Consider the following 17,500-nt stretch of genomic DNA (forward strand, 5'->3'; position numbering starts at 1 on the left):
CTCTGCCAGAGAGCGTAGGTGCGCCACCTTGACGCGGGTGTAGTAGACAGCTTTCTCGCCCACTGCCTCAAACCTCCCCATGCTTGGGTGTGGCAAAGGTCAGCACGGTTCTCCACAAAAGCCCGATAGGGCGCTGGCAGGGAAGCACGGACTTCATCCACCAACCTGCGCAGCAGTCTGGAGGATCTGATGCCCGTTGTCTCAACGAGCTGCTCGGTGGACGCCGTCAGCAGATGACCCAGCTTGACGTACCCGGCCCGGTGCAAGCCGGAGCGCAGGCTGGAGGAGGAAAGGAGGCCGGAGTCCGGCAGTGGGTTCCCAAAAAAACGTTGCCCAAACGGCCACATTCCAGCGGCGGCCGTGGTGTCACGGTGGACCTTAACAACCTGCCACGACTGCAGCACTGACTGATCGAAGGGGGTCAGCCCTGTTAAGTCCAACCCTGAGGGCGAGAGAGAGAGAGAGAGAGAGAGAGAGAGAGAGAGAGAGAGAGACAGAGAGAGAGAGAGAGCACGTGGTGGGTGATGGATGGAGAGAAGAGGATAGAGGGTTATACAACAAAAGTCCTCAAGAGAGAAATGAGAAAAAAAACAATCATAATTATTTCACTTTGACTCAAAAGTCATAATTGAAATAAGGAGAAGTCCAAAGACATTGATCCTGAGATCCTGAAGAGTGTTTACCCCGTGTTGTGCAAACAGGGCGTGAGCTGAGCTGAGCAAGTCTCCTTTCAGGAGAAGGAAATGTGACGTATTAAACTCCCGCTCACGGCGAGAAGGTGTATAAATGGCACCGCGAACCCGCTCTCGCGTGCGCACCGCCCTCCAGCGCCCGCGGTTTGATGATTACGCGTGATGTTGGACGCGTAGCCCTCACGGCCTCTCACACACGTCCCGTTATATTAATCCCATCTCGTTTTCCCTAATCCTCCACCTCCTCCCCGGCGGTTGGGGCTGGGGTGGGGGTGCTCGTTCATCAGAGCCCTATGGGGACGGCAGGGCGCTCGGGAGAGACCGAAATAATGGCTTGATCGAATCTTGACCGAACATGTGCATGCAAAGTGTTCCTCCGCCAACCTGATAAATGGACATTGTTTAGTCACAGCATGATCGATCGACATACAGCACGGTACAATCACTGTTTTCAACTCTTAAGGAACAAATTTGCGGACGTGTGCTTTTTTGCCTGGTTGCCCACTGCTGTGCGGCGGCTTGGTTGACTCATAATTCGGGATAATTCACGTTCGGACAAACTGGGTTTCATTGTTCATTTTTCGCCTGCCGCCTGAAATTCACTTCATTGGCTCAACGTTCTCGCCTCCATTTCTGGTCTTGCGGTGGTGTTGTACAGCCCTGTCATGTTGTGATACACAACTTTGTAGTCAATTTATTGCCACAGAGGGATCCATATGTCCAAATGGCAAAACAACCACATCCATCACGATGAAGAATATCCTGTGTACTGTACCCTACCCTGTATCCTACGTTACCCTACCGTACCCTACCGTACACTACCGTACCCTACCGTGCCCTACCACACCCTACCGTGCCCTACCATACCCAACTCTACCATACCATACCCTACCATACCCTACCCTACCACACCCTCCCGTACCCTACCATACCCAACTCGACCATACCCTACCGTACCCTACCATACCCTACCACACCCTACCACACCCTACCCTACCCTTCCCTACCGTACCCTACCATGCCATGCCCTACCAAACTCTACCCTACCGTACTCTACCCTACCATAACCTACCATACCCTACCCTACCACACCCTACCGTACCCTACCATACCCTATCCTACCATACCCTACCCTACCCTACCCTACCATACCATACCCTACCCTACAGTACACCCTGCCATCAGGGCCCAACGGCAAGCGAAACGGACGACACAGGTGCCTCCGTTGCCACCGTTAACCAGTTAAATATCTCTCTCGCTCTCTCCTTCCCCAGCAGCCCTATGCTCCACCCCCTCACCCCATGGCTCCTCCCAGCCCCAGCACCAACAGCTGCAGCCAGGGAGGGACGGAGCAGCTCAGCAAAACCAACCTGTACATCCGAGGCCTGCCGCCGGGGACCACCGACCAGGACCTCATCAAACTCTGCCAACCGTGAGTGCTGTGCGCACACACACACGCACACACACTCACACACACACGCACACACACGCACGCACACACACACACACACACACAGACACACACATGCGCACACACACACACACACACACACACACACACACACACACACACACACACACACACACACACACACAAATACATACACAGGTTTTTTGACACCTGATTATAAGAAAAATTGATTTTTACAAAGCGAGGCTGCCTGTCCAAAGCTGGTGTGTCCCCGAGCTGAGTGTGTTCCACCGAGTGTGTTTTTTTGTTTTTGTGTGTTTCACTCTTCGTCACCTGCTTCTCCAGGCCTAACATTATTTTTATGTTTAAAAAAGTTAGGAGAAAAGTTTTAAAAAGCTACTGGTAAGTTAGAGGTAAAAGAAAAAAAAAACTGGATGTGATTTATGACAGTGTAGGGAACCCATGGTGAATGTGTTTGTGTGTGTGTGTGTGTGTGTGTGTGTGTGTGTGTCTCGGGGATTCTAGAAAGCGGAAAGAAACAGTGCTGAGGAAGAAAGACAATGCAGGTTAGAAACGTTACATGATAGTCGAATCCAAGACTCCATTGAATTCAGAAAATAATTAGCTGAGGAACGCTCATTCTTTACGCTGCTTTTAATGCCGCTATCTGATGCCTTCTTGTAATGAAAAGCACTTTGAGCTCCATGTTGTGTATGAAAGGTGCCATACAAATAAAGGTTGTTAATATCGTTATTATTATTATTATTATTATTATTATTATTATTATTATTATTATTATTATTGCTCAACGGTGCACTGTAGCTGGATGACAAACTGTAGCTGATGCAGAATTCCAATTACGGTGCATGAACAGCTCTTACGCAGTAGCTGCTGTATATGAGTGGGATCGAGGTTCTTTATTTGAGATTTCTGCAGCGCCCAATCAGCCAAATAAACAACGAGATGCAAATTAGCCTTTGTGCACTTTGATATGCAGTGCATAGCTGCGAATAATAATACACCATATTCTTTATCGTATTGCAACTTTTTCTCGACATGTTCTCGTATCGGGGAAGCACGGAGGCATGGATCTGTAATTGGCCATCAGTTTGGATCTCTGGTCACGTTTTGATACGGGGACTAGATGTTTAATTTAAAAGCTTGTAGTAAGTTTAACAATCTAATCTGCTATGCTTACTTAAAAAAAAAAAAAGTTGTGTCTCGGGCTAACCCTTACCTATTTTATACTTATTTTATACCTATTTTATACCTATTTCGTAGCTATTTTATACCTATTTTGTACCTATTTTATACCGATTTTGTACCTATTTTATACCTTTTTTATACCTATTTTGTACCTATTTTATACCTATTTTGTACCTATTTTGTACCTATTTTGTATCTATTTGGTACCTATTTTATAGGGAGGGAACAGGGGTCCGGCCCCCACCCCTTCCCGGGAAAAACAGAGATCCGTCCCCGCCCGTCAATGCACAAGGCGATCGGCGCACCACAACAGCGTGTTGTTATTTTAGATGTGGGTTATTTTATTTTACTCCGTTTCCCGATGGATTGCCGCCCCCCCCCCCCAAAGTTTGACCTGCCTTATTTATACTGTATTAGACTTTACTAATAACGGCGCCATTCGGGTCCGTTGCAGCCTGTTGGACCTGTAAGGGGGATTTGAAGCCCTTGGAGACTCTGCTGTGATTAAGGGTTACAGTATTGCACTAAACCTGACTTGTCCTTTGGCAAGTACCGTCGCTATTAAGTTACTTTTAATACTGTAGTGATAAACTATTCTGCTGATTACGGTCTTCAGAGATAATTACGATATTATGCGGTTTGTGGTCTATTTTGATTCGACTTAAACATTGTAATTTATCACCAACGACGGACACGAAGCAAATCGTCCGTCGCAGCACTGCCTGTGCTTGTGATGGAATGATATGAGAGGCGTCGCATCCTGACGGCGTCGTCGCCATTACCGCCTTAATGGAAGCGGCGGCTCAAACAAATATGCACGCGCGCGCGGAAACACACACACGCACGCACACACACACACACACACACACACACACACACACACACACACACACACACACACACACACACACACACACACACACACACACGCACACGCACACGCACACTGCTGCGTGTGCTCACACAGTGTGTTACGGTTCGTGAAAGCACGTTACCAAGCAATCCTTGCAGTTGTTCGGACCCAGACACAAAGACACGACCCGGGAGTGGCAGACGCATGCTATTTGAACGTAGGGTTTCGTAAAGATCTGGTCTTTAATCATGAGGCAGGGCTGAATGTACCCTGTTTTAACCACAATAATAACCCTCCCCCCCGGCTGTGGCAATCAGTAAATTCCGCAGTTTGCGGCGATGGCTTGAGATGAAATCCCGCATTCCGCAGTGATGGTGCGAGACACAAGAAAGCCATGACAATCACGCAATCACGGGGGCGGAAACAGAACCAGATGAAGGTCTCGGCTCGACGCAGCCGAGCTCGGGCCCTCGGAGTCTCACGGCAAACTCTGCACCCGCAGCCGTCCCCGTGTGGCGGCGCGGCACGATGCGGCCTCGTGATGCGACGCAACGAAGGTGTGGACACTCGCGTATCCGTTCTCCATGTTGCGTTCGTTCGGGTGCCCGCCTTCGTCTGGCCCGGGGGGGGATTTCTTTTCTGGTGTGCCGTCGTGTTTTCCGGGTTTTGTTTTCACCGCTGAATTTCGAGCCTGGAGCTACAAACATGGCCGCCTTGTTTAAAAAAAACCCCCAAAAAACGCGACTTCCGCTCTGGGCTCAGCGGAACCGCCGCTATGAAGCCACCGCCTCCTTTCGGGCCAGCGGCTTTTTTCCTCACCGACATGAAAAAATGACATAATGACATGAAATACACATATACACAGTACAATCCTTTATGTATCCCCTTCACAAAATGTTCCAAATCTAGAAATACAGAGGCATTTATTTTTATTTTTTTTAACCGGTGATTGTGCTGCTTGTCATCGGGCTGTACACTGATATTGCACACGGGCGTACGGAGCAGGGTGCGTACTACCATGCACGGCCCATAAATGTGCTACCAACTGTGAGTGTGTTTTAGAGACGCACACAAAGGTTCTCATAAAACCCTGCCAACTGTTCCCATCCACACACACACAAACACACACGCACGCACTCACGCACGCACGCACGCATGCACACACACTCACACACACGCCCACACACACACAGACACACACACACACACACACACACACACCTACCTGCACACGGCTCAATAAGGCCTAATAAAGCCGAGATTGGGCTGCCCTCCCCCAGGAATCACAGACCAAGACCTCATCAAGCTGTAACACCCAGACATAGTGGCCTCTCTCTCTCTCTCTCTCTCTCTCTCTCTCTCTCGCTTTCCCTCTCTCTCTCTTTCCCTCTCTCTCTCTCTCTCTCTCTCTCTCTCACTCTCGCCCCCTCCCTCTTTTTCTCTCGTGTGTTATTTTCACACAGACACACACACACACACACACACACACACACACATGCACACACACACACACACACACACACTCACACATACTGAGCGGCTTTGTTCAGCTCCATTAAGCCTCTTTCACATCTACACGGTTAAAAAAAAAAAAAAAAAAAAAGGGTCAAGATCATTAATGGAGATGAGGCCAGCAGGGTTTGAAATACAGGCCGTGAGTAAGTCTGTCTGGTTGCATAACCTTTTCCCTGGCCGTATTTCCAGAAATGTCCCGGTCGAGCGCAGCCAATTATTCAACGGTATTTGGGAGACGGGAACACGCTGTCCAGTATATTTGGTAATGCTGCCCGTAGCCGTGTCATAAGTCATGCATTTCCACTTGATACCGACCCATCAAAATCCCATTAGCCTCCGTGGCGTGATGATAACGCCGGGGGAAAAGCACTCTGCGGTTTTGACGTTGAGCATCTCTCAGCCCGCCGCCGCGCCGCCATCAGTCCTACGGAGCGGGACAATTTCAATTTCATTTTCAATTCTGTTGTATTTTCAGAGTGGGTGGGAGGGGGCCTTTTTTTTTTTTTTTTTGGCATTGGGGGCAAATCATGCCAGGGCTTATGTAAAAGAGCACCAGAGTGCGCTTGTTTGTGAGACGACATTTGCATTTCATATTTTATATATAAATATATATATTTTTTGCTTCAGCCTAGTGTGGAAAAGCCGCTGACGTTCGCCTTCGCTGGGTTCTGCTCCATTGTCCTTTTACTTCCCTCTTTCTCTCGCCCCCCCATCCCCCCCCCTCTCTCTCTCTGTATGCCATCCTTTCCCCCTGCGTGTCTGTATTGCCTGCCTAAGAGCCCCCAAGGTTGCCCGAGGTGTGCTGTGCCAGAGAAAATCCAATGCCACTGAAACTTTAATTAGCCGGGCCGTGTTTCAGCTGGCTGGCAGGCAGCGGCGTTCTCCAAAAGGTCAACGCCACTGCGCTGTGGTCAGCGACAACCTGCCCCCCCCCCCCCCCCCTCCCTTCCCTCCCTCCCTCCCGCCCGTGCGTTCCCACCGCCTCCGCCCTCCCGAGCCCCAGCCGACTCACCCGGAGAGACCCCGTGTTCAAGCTGAACCCTCTGGAAACGAGGCGCCGTAGTTTTCGGAAAAGGCAGGAATGAGCGTCTCGGGGTTGTTTCATTCACATTTGCTGCCTAAGCAATTTTTCCTAATCAGTATCATGGCTTTGTCTGCTCCGCTAAGCCTCTACGTGTGTGTGTGTGTGCGTGTGTGTGTGTGTGTGTGTGTGTGCGCGCGCGCGCGCGCCGTCCTCCCTCCCCGCCAGAGATCCCTGTGAGTGCAGGCGGTGGGATGAGTCGAGGCTGATTCCTGCGCCAGGGTTTTTGGGGTCACCGGCGCTGGAACGGCAGCTCCCTCTGCCCCTTCGCGCCTCCATCTCAAAAACAAACACCGCGGCCGCCGGGCTGACACATTCTTGAGCCGGAGCCATATCGTTGCTGCTGATTGGAGGCCACCGCGCGCACCGCCGCCTGAGAGATGTCAGGCGGCGCCAAAAAAATGAATGCCTCGCGCTGCGGTTTGAACCCCTCCCTCGTGAACTCCAGCACATTATTGACAAAACCCGGCCATTCTTGCGCGACGAAAACCGGTTGTGTTCCTCCGAAAGCGGTTCACGGTCCCGTCCCCCGCCCCTCCGGCTCATGTGCAGGGGTAAGACACGATTGAATAAGAAATGACTTGAGTTCCCAGGATCGATTGGCGCCCGCCCTTGCGTTCAGCCGACTCGCGCAACCTTTCCCGTAATCTCGAAGGGCAAAAAGTGAAGAATGACGGTCAACAAAGTTTTAATGGCGTTTGGAGTTACATGCCGGGAGCTGTTGGACGAGCAATTATATGGATTCGGGATGGTGCTTAATCTGTGTTTTATTCAGCTCCCTGGATGTGAGGCTCTCCACAGGCATCACCCTGATATATGGGCGTAGTGCGGAGGCCAGAGCAGAGGAAAGGCGGGGTGGGGGTGGAGGGGCGGACGGAGTTGGCTGAATATCCAGAAGCCTGCTTACTATCCTGGATGACGGGGCGGATAGATGGATGGATAGAACAGCCGTTACCGTGAGAAAAAAAAAAATGCTTTGGCCCCGGACAAACGGGTTTAGGCGCAGGGCCAACCCCCCCCTCCCCGTCCCCGTCCCCAGCACCCCGCATAACCGGGCCCCCCGCTCCGTCCGGCCCGCAGAGCCGAGCAGGCAGCCCCTCCAAGCTCAGCACCAAAACAACCCCGGGCGGAGCGTCTTTATGGTCCGTTTTGCTCGCCGGCGATATCCACCACCCGGGAGACGGACAGACGGGAAGTCTGATCCGGGCTGCAGGTTGTTGGAGGAAAGACATAAAATCTGGGGCGGGGGGAGGCATATGGGGAGCCTTGTAGTCTTTTTTTTTTTTTTTCCCTCTTTACAAGCGGTGACTCTCAGCCCACACCTGGAATAACAGAAGTGAAAGCAGCTCACGTTTTTCCCCCGGCCGGCGAACGCAAATCCATAACTCAAAGCGCTGCGATGGAGGGCGGCTCCCTCCCGCCCGCCGGCCGCCGTCTTTCCCTCCCACTGCCCCCGTCTTTTGTCATCGTCCCCTTTCCTCCCCTTTCCTCTCCTTCTGGTTCTCCTCACCCCATTTCAGCCGCCCACCGGCCCCAGCTGTGCCCTCAGCCCTCGGCTGAACCCCGCCCCCCGCCGCCGTCGCCCCCACCCCACCCCCACCCGATCAAACGCGAGCGAGAAAGGGCCAAATCAAGAGCTAATCACTGCCAATTGTCCAAATAACCTTTCCCATGTGTGTCAGGGGAGAGGGAGGGACGCTGGGAGGGCGGGGGAGGGGGCCTGAGAATGGCTGAGGCTGGTAAAGTGGAGTGGAAGAGGGGAGGTAGGGGGAGGTAGGGGAGCGGGGGGGGCGACCCTGAGACCACCTGTTCTGCGGAGCGGAGTCCCGGGCGCTCAGCGGTGCAGCATTACCCCTAATGACTCTCTGAGGCTCGGTGTTGACACAAGCCGGCCGGCTATCGGGGGGGGCGGGCGGGTCTCACGGGCTCCGGTTCAGCAGAGTGCCGGAGGAATAAAGACGTGCGAGTGAAGACACCACGGGCCCCGAATCACCACGGCCCCCCGAAAAAACGAAATCATAGTTCAATCATAGAACCCAAACCACAGCGGTCCAAAACCACACTCCAGCCACTCAACCACGTTTAGAGTTTAGAGGCTGGACGTACCCTTTCTCCCATCTAGCCGTCCGTCCGTCCGTCCGTCCGTCCGTCCGTCCGTCCGTCCGTCCAGAGCCCAATGTTAACTTTTTAGACGTGGTCGCCAAATTGGCAACCATGCGTCAGCTCTGGGTTGCCAAGACTCACAGAATGGTTGCCGAATTTTAATCACTTTATAATTGAGGGATAATGATGCTATATAATTTGAATCCATATTTCAATATTCTCGCTCGTTTCGCCATTTTTGACAGGGCAAGTCGACGCGCCAGGGTAACTCATTTTTCTTCGCGGAAGTTTGAACAACGGCCCAAATTTGGTTGCCCGGGGCAACTGGGACTTGTTATCTGTCTGTCTGTCGATCTATCTATCTATCTATCTATCTATCTGTCTGTCTGTCTGTCTGTCTGTCTGTCTGTCTGTCTATCTATCTATCTATCTATCTATCTATCTATCTATCTATCTATCTATCTATCTATCTATCTATCTATCTATCTATCTATCTATGTATCCATCCGTCCATCTGTCTATCTATCACTCATATCTATCTACAGTTGAAGTTATACGACAGAGCATCCGCTGTTTCTTGTATCAGAATGATCCACACACTGCTTTTCTCTTTTATTACACAGTATATTGCCCTTAATCTTTTTCCTATCTTTCCTGCCCTTCCCTAACCCCCCCCTCCCACCTCTCTCAGTCGGCGTCTCACATCTCTTCATCACGATCCCTCCCTCCCTCCCTCCCTCCCTCCCTCCCTCCCTCCGCCCCTTGCTTGTAGCTGTAGTAAAAACGACACAGTCATTTCATTTGCCTGGCCTAACTAACTAAAGCGCCGCGCCTTTTTTCTCCCCAAACATCGATTTTTTTTATTTTATTTTTTTTTTGCAGCGGGGCTGAGCGGCAAAGCTGATTTGCCCTTAGGCAGATTGCTGAATTATTTATCCCCTATTACTGTATACATAGCGCACAGGCAGCTCGCCTATTCGGAGGCAATCCATGTGTTCAGCTCTGTTGGAGAGAGCCACTCTTCCATTTTTATAATAGATATATACTTAGTAACACTGCATGGAGCTCTGTGGCAAATTAGGATTTAGCCTGCCAGCATGAATGACACCGAGACCTTTAACAACAATTGAATAATTCAGATTCAATAATATTATCTTTTTTCGGAACAGTTAATTATTTTTGTAGATGCCTTATTCGTACTTTTTTTTTCCAAGAATGCAAGCAAAACAATTATGGGAAAATGCCAACCAGACAACATTTTCATGGCCAAATACGATTTCACAGGAAGGGTAATAGAACATGCCCCCAATGCTAATTCCACTATTATTTTATTTTTTTTCATTTGATTCTGGCCTTTTTGTTGCAAAACCAAAAAAGTCATAAACGAGCGCGATTTTTCTTAATTCCAACTCCACTATACTTTTCATTACTTCACTGCAAACACACCGTTGCTATATACGTAGTATTAGTAATTTACTTTACCCTCTAGTTACCATTAGAACATACTAGTTACCATGACCAGCACGTTAGTATAGTCAGCGGTACAAGTGCTACTCACTATTCACCTCTTTTTATATGTGTACATAATATTTAATTCGATTTTTTGAGGTGGGGAAGTGATCCCCAATAAAGTGTGATCCTACGTTATCCTACCCTATCCTATCTATCCTATCTTATCTTAAACCCTAAAAAAACAAGCCAGTCAAGCCCCCCCCCCCCCCCCCCCGCTTTGCCGTGGCATTATCATGTGGCTGTGTCTCCGGCTCCTTAAGCCCCGGCAGTGGCAGTGGCAGTGGCTGGGGCAGCGGCGGCGGCAGCAGCAGCAGCGGCAGCAGCGGCAGCTGAGGCTCTAAAGACTGATTGACACGAGGAGCAAACTCCAGCTCCGACAACTGCGTTTGATTCTCCATCACAGTGGCTTTCTCCACACCTCCCTCCGTTCCACCCTCTCCACTCTCTCTCTCGCTCTCTCTCTCTCTCTCTCTCTCTCTCTCTCTCTCCCTCGCCCTCCCTCCCTTCATCTGGAGCAGTGTGTAGCAGGCAGTAGCAGCAGCAGTTGCACAGATGAGATGTGTTCACTTGTGCGTGTCAGACAGCCATGCATGGCGTGTGGGCCTGACAGGTCAGGCAGTGCCAAACAAACTGGGGCTACTCTACCAGGCTGGATCCGAAAACAGACAACCGTGTGTGTGTGTGTGTGTGTGTGTGTGTGTGTGTGTGTGTGTGTGTGTGTGTGTGTGTGTTAGAATGTGTGTGTGTGTGTGTGTGTATGTGTGTGTGTTTGAGGGATGCCAGAGAGAGATACCAGCCAGTTACATGCAGAACTACTCCTCCCTGCTCCCACTTAGTGCTTTTTCTCATCTTGTCTGAATGCACACTTCACACACACACACACACACACACACACACACACACACACACACACACACACACACAGACATACACTCTACACACACACACACACTGAAGCGCTCAGACAGACACTCGTACAGGCACATGTGGAAGCCAAATGTACGTATATGCAAAATGTGCACAGACATGCACCTGTACAAACATATGCGCACGCACGCACACACACACACACACACACACACACACACACACACACACACACACACACACACACACACACACACACACACACACACACACACACACAAAACAAGGCTAGCCTTTCTCTCTCCCTCCATTAGAAGAACTCTGTGGGTTCACTGTGTTATATCTCTGCCACTTCAATCTGTTCATCCTATGCACTCTTTAGTGTGCACTTCCTGTTACAAATGCATTGTCCCGCTGCTGAAGAAGCATGTGTGTGTATGGGTGTGTGTGTGTGTGAGCGTCTGTGTATGTGTGTGTGTGCGGGGGTCTCAGCGTGTGTGTGTGTGTGTGTGTGTGCGTGCGTGCGCGTGCACGCGCGTGTGTGTGTGTGCATGTGGCATGGGTAAACTCCTGCCCGGGAGTGTGTATGTGTGATTCCAGGGCCAGACGCAGACCCCGGTCTGACAAGGCCACCGCCCACCACCACCGCCCCCACCACCACCACTCAGGCGAGCGGCGACAGGGCCAGGATGATCTGTCACCCAGACGTCGCTTGCACCCCTCAACCCCCATCCCCCGCCTCCTCCTTCCTCTCCTCCTCCTCCCCCCGGGACTTAAACCTCCAACCCTGCCCGCAGCACCGCTTGTTTGGTTATTCGGGTTCCTTTCTTTTTTTTTTTTTTTTTTTTTTTTTCTTTTCACTCCAAGCCCTGATTTCGCCGACATCACTGATCAGCAGAGATCAGCTCTGGCGGCGCTGGGATGGGATGGGAAACCCTTAACCTGGGACATTCCGTCCGCCTCGATTGTTTTTCCCGGCGCCCGGGGGGGAGAGGAAGCGGGAACGCTGTGGCGCGTCCCGGCGGCGGTATGCGGAAAAATGCTGCGCACATTCCCATAATGCAGAGCTGCAGGTGTGTCGGTTCCCGAATACTCCCGTCTGCCCGCGTTCCGCTGTGCGGGGGTTAAGGTGATGTGGAGTGGCATTTATTGAAGCGCAATCCAAATATAAGTACAATATGGGAATTAAATGCAGCGCGCCGCTCCACTCCCGAGCTTGAAGCGCCGCAAGACTTCCAAAGCTGTTAAGTAAGCCATTTGCCGGTGTACCGGCAAAGCCGCCAACAAACCCACTGGGGAATCCCCAACACCTGAAAACCAGCTCAATGAAATTCTGGCGCAGGCGGGACGGCGTGCATTAAGTGCATTATCCACATTGTCAAAGGGTTTATCGTGGCTAAACCTCGCCAACAAATCGTCTGAAATCCGGAGAACGAGAGCGGCTTCGTAAGGAAATCCCGACCGGGGGGAAGCACCGGTTGGCGGGTGCACCTGGTGACGGCACCGTCGTGGTTTCCGGGGGGGTCGGGTCGCCCCCCTCCGCCCCGCCGGGTCGAGGTGGAAGTGGCTGTTAAATCCCGCAGCTCTCTCAGAGGGGTCCGAAGTCCGGGGCCGAAGTCGCGGGGATGGACCGGATGCGGGCGGAGCGTGGCGCTCCGCCGGGAAGACCCGTCCGCTTTTCAACCTTTGCCGTCGTCCTCCCTGTCGGCGCCTCTCCCCTCCTCACTCATCGGGGAATCCCTCACTTCTCTTCTCACGGGATCCTAGTTCTCACGGATCTCTGCATAACCGCCCCATAACATTTCCTGGGTCTCGGAACCTTTTTTTTTTAAATCACAGCTTCATTGCAATGGGCGGCCGCCCCGTCGAAGGGGAAACATGGGGACCTAAGCGTTGGAGGAGGCACGGCGTCGGAAACCCCTCGCACTGCGAGACGCGTCGATGCGAAATAAATAACGAGCGGGGGGGGGGAACTACGCTTACAATTCCCTTTCGTTGGGATGGAGACGTTTGATTGCGGAATCTAACGCCAAATAATTCCGGTCGGCTCGATGGAGCGCGATAGAACCGGGACGAGAGTGACGTCTGCTCTCCTCACATCCGTGACGCGGGCGCCCCCGTCTCTCAATCTGCCTTTCTTTCTCTTTCCTGGTGATTACCTTTTGCCTCTCGCCCTCTCGGGGCTTTTTTTTTTTCCCTCCCGCCCCCGCCGCGCTGACTTTATCGTTTCGGGCGGAGGGAATCACGGAGAATTCACACCGGAATCCCCTCTTCCTCACCGGGGGGGAACCCCTCACACTGAGGGACACCGTTGCGACGTGGACTCGCCCCAAGTCGCCGTTTTGGTGACTCGTGGCTTGACTTGACTCGCGTCACGGTGACTGGAAGGGCTTTGTTTGTGTTCATTGAATGTTTTTCAGCCTCAATATGATATGGAATGAAAAATGACGAAATTTTCAACGCTGTCGGCGTCCGCATCACAAGTAGAGACGCACCGGTGGGTTCGCAGCCTGGTCGGCCATGACGGTGGCCAAACCCGTCAGATGAATCCCGTCCCGTGGCCGGTCAAATTCACACGCCCGCTACGTCGCTCATGTACTATTCTCGTGAAAACGTTCCGATGCTCAAACCCAATACCGACGTCATGTAATTAAGTTGCGGGGCCGACGCTCAAAATACAGGACGAAATGAAAGAAAATGTCGGCTGCGTGGAGGGTCTCCGTCAGGTGAACGATGGAGATTTCATCAGTTAATTATCAATGCAATAGTCCGAAAATTGTGCCGATTGCGTAGCTATCGCCTGCTCTGGTTGTCCGTAGTGCACGTCACGGTTCGATTCTTTTTTTAAGACTCTGCTCTTGACAAGTCAGTCGGTAAAACGGGTCGTTGGATTTGATTCAGTTGGGTTAGTGCGCGGTGAGCGAAGGAGGACCTGAGTGGGAGCGAGAAGAGTCAACCATTTATTATTATTATTACTTCTCTGCAATGATTGCAATTTATTTCAGAATGGCAAGTAAGATATAAATATAACAGAAATGTATTTGCACTTAAAGTGAAAGAGACTTTCATTTGAAGTTTGAAGTGGACATTGCCATGTTCGTTATACGTTGTGTCCTTTATAAAGCTCAGTGAGAGTTACAGGTTGATTTGTACTGAAACTTGGTGACAGTCTTCTACTGTATTTTATTGGAACTCACTGACCGTTCCATGTTGTATTTTCTTGGAACTCAGGGACAGTTTCCTGTTCCATTATTGTTCCATCGTGAATAATGAACAATAATAAAGACAGCAATCAGCAATCTCACTATTGGGGGAACTGAAATATGCAGAGGTAGTCTGTATGTGCAGCTGTCCAGTCACGTGAGCGTGATCCGATCACATGATGTTTTTGTCGTTGACGCACTGCAGATAAACCCAATTAAATCAAATGGTAAGAAAATGTGATTCCTCCCATCACGGTTAGAAACTCTAAATGAACGGACAACAATTTAAACGTTATTTAATAGTCAATGTTTTATTATGACGATACAATTGAATTAAAATCTGAATCGGCCAAAATCTGAATTGGCAGGTCAGACAAAAAAGGGAAATCGGCCAAGAAATTTGCAATCAGTGCATCTCTAATTACAAGTGTCAGTGTGACGTTACCCGGTATGCGAGCGCACTCTGGGAATGGCATTGTCATGATTGGCAGGGGCCATTCCAGGATTTTTTGAACGAGGTGGCACAGGGGGGCCCAAGAACCAGGCGGGGGGTGGCCTGACTGGTTCCGACTGTTTATATTTGAGCTGGTCCCCTGCCGAGCTGGTCCGAGGTGATGGCGGTGGTTGGGAACCTCTGCTCCAGCGCCATGGTGTTGGGGAGGCACGTCCTTCAAACAATTCTCCATAAAAAGTTCAAATTAAAGGTCAATTAAAACAATTCCCCAAAAAAAGTTCAAATCAAAGATGAATTTAAATTTGAATAGTTGTCAAACGAGGGATATATTTGTTTTTGATTGAGAGGAAATTAAGAAATAAATCAGCTTTTATAAAGCCATTTGCTTTGCATTTGCTGTTTGATTTCATTAATTGTACTGGATTTCAATTAATTATCATACAAATTCAATTCACTGTCATACCTTTTGAGCAGGTTAGATAGATTGGCCAATAATATAATTGTTAGACAGGTACTAATGCTTTGTCTTTCTATTTATAAAGTCCACACTGCAGTGTCTTGGAAAGGAAAAGTGACTTGACTCGCCAAAGAATAAAAGACTCAAGTCTTGCTTGAGACTTAGATATGAGGGAGTTGGTCACGCAGATAAACCAGATCTTTTTTTTTTCTCCATCGTTCTATTTCCATCACAATTTACATACAAAATGTTATGACGACGTATGATTGAGAATAAAAAAAATAAATGAAAGAAAGGAAACGTGGAACCTCATATTTCACCCTTTTTTATGCCTTCAACATTGGCGTAATTACCGCCGGCCAAGGATCCCTCCTCCGACGTTTCCACCACGGAATCCAAGCGTCGGCGAGTGAGAAGTGAAGCTCAGGGCGGAGTCGGCTCGCACAAAGTGCTCCCTCCGCCGCGACGCCCAAATTGGCTCCGTTTTCCGTTGGCGCCGAGTCCCGTTCGTAACCCAGCCGCCGAGGCAGAGTTCACCGGCTTAATCTGGGAATCATCCTCTTTTTTTTCCAGTCACCGGGCTTTGTTTTCCCCGGAGAGGTAAATAAATAAACACAATTAAAGGGAAACCTTGTATTCCGATCGTGGGGAGCCCAACCGAAAATCTCTCGAGGCTCTCGAGTTAAAATCGCGTTGGATGTCAGTTCCATTTTCTTGATGTAAGATAAATATCTTATTTTTATGGGTTTTTTTTTCATATATATTTTAGTTTTAATATCTTCATTTTAAACAAACAATGATGGGCTTTTTCTTTTTTTTAAACCTTAAATGTTCCACTTATTATTTTGTTCACCACCTCTGTGTACGCGGTGAATTTAAGGCGGTTTGGACGAAGCCAACAATGGGAGTATCCGGTTCGTACAATAACAAAAAAAGAGAATATCGCGTATCGCAGCTCCGTTCCAAAATCCGTTTTTACAGCGTGTTTTTTTTTATTCTTACTCTTTCACATTTTTCGGTGTTTGTTATGTCACGGAATAAGCCGCCGTATCCGCGCCCAACACAAATACAGCACCGCTGAAAAGTTGATGGAGGTGTCGGTGTCTCCTTCGGAAGGGTTCCAGCGGCCGGCGAGGCTTTCCTGCCTCCGGCCGCCAGCAATCTCATCTGGAAGGATCACTTCCAAAGCCCCGCGGCCCCGGAGCTCAAGACCCCCCCAGATCCAACGCACCTCAAGGCACCACACATTCAGATGTATTCTTGTGCACATTGATACATACAGCCATCTCATGTAAACCATGCGTCATTTGGAAAATCCCATTTGGAATATCCCATAAATGTCCTTTGGGGAAATATTTGATGTCCACCACTGGGTGTGGGTGTCGGCCTGGCGGCGTTTGCAAACTATAACACGTTCCTCTGCCACGGGATTCATTTTACATCAGAGTGATGAAACACTGGATATCTCCACTGCAAAATGAAACTCCCTCTGCACTAATCATATGGTCACACACACACACACACACGCGCGCGTGCACACCCACGCGTGCACACACACGCGTGCACACACACACACACACACACAGACACACAGTGACACACATACACGCCAAATAAAAAGACGCTAGTCCCTGTGATTTAACTCCCTCTAACCATCTCAACTCGTTTGTTTAAATTGATATTTTTTTATAACGTCACTCAGGATTGTTTGTTTGTCGCTTTTACATTTATTTATTCATGTATGCACTTTTACTATCTTCGATGCACAGTTAGCTTGAGAACTTACCACACTTTTGAAATTGTTGCTATTTTTTTCCACCACTCTCATGGGATTTATTGCAGCATTGTATGAAAATTCTTTTATTTTAATGATTTAATCTATTTGAAATCTATCTATTTCCTCTGTGTTTCTGTGAAGCACTTTTATAGCCTCTGTTTAAATATGGGCTACATAAAACTATTATTCTTAATATTATTATTATTATTATTATTATTATTATTATTATTATTATTATTATTATCATTATTATTATTATTGTCATTATTATTATTTTTTTATTATTATTATTATTGTCATTATTATTATTATTATTTTTATTACTATTATTATTATTATTATTATTATTAATAATAATAATACTACTAC

General features: G+C 49.2%; 1 protein-coding gene across 1 annotated transcript in view; it reads left to right on the forward strand.

Annotated features, from left to right (window-relative positions):
- rbms3 (RNA binding motif, single stranded interacting protein) overlaps positions 1–17,500 on the forward strand; it is a 244,616-nt gene that overhangs the window by 47,067 nt on the left and 180,049 nt on the right. The window contains exon 2 of the mRNA XM_080017529.1: positions 1,967–2,124. Coding sequence (XP_079873655.1) covers positions 1,967–2,124 — 158 coding nt within the window. The remainder of the gene's footprint in view (positions 1–1,966; positions 2,125–17,500) is intronic.

This window comes from Zeus faber (genome assembly GCF_960531495.2).
Source record: "Zeus faber genome assembly, chromosome: 1".
NCBI lineage: Eukaryota > Metazoa > Chordata > Actinopteri > Zeiformes > Zeidae > Zeus > Zeus faber.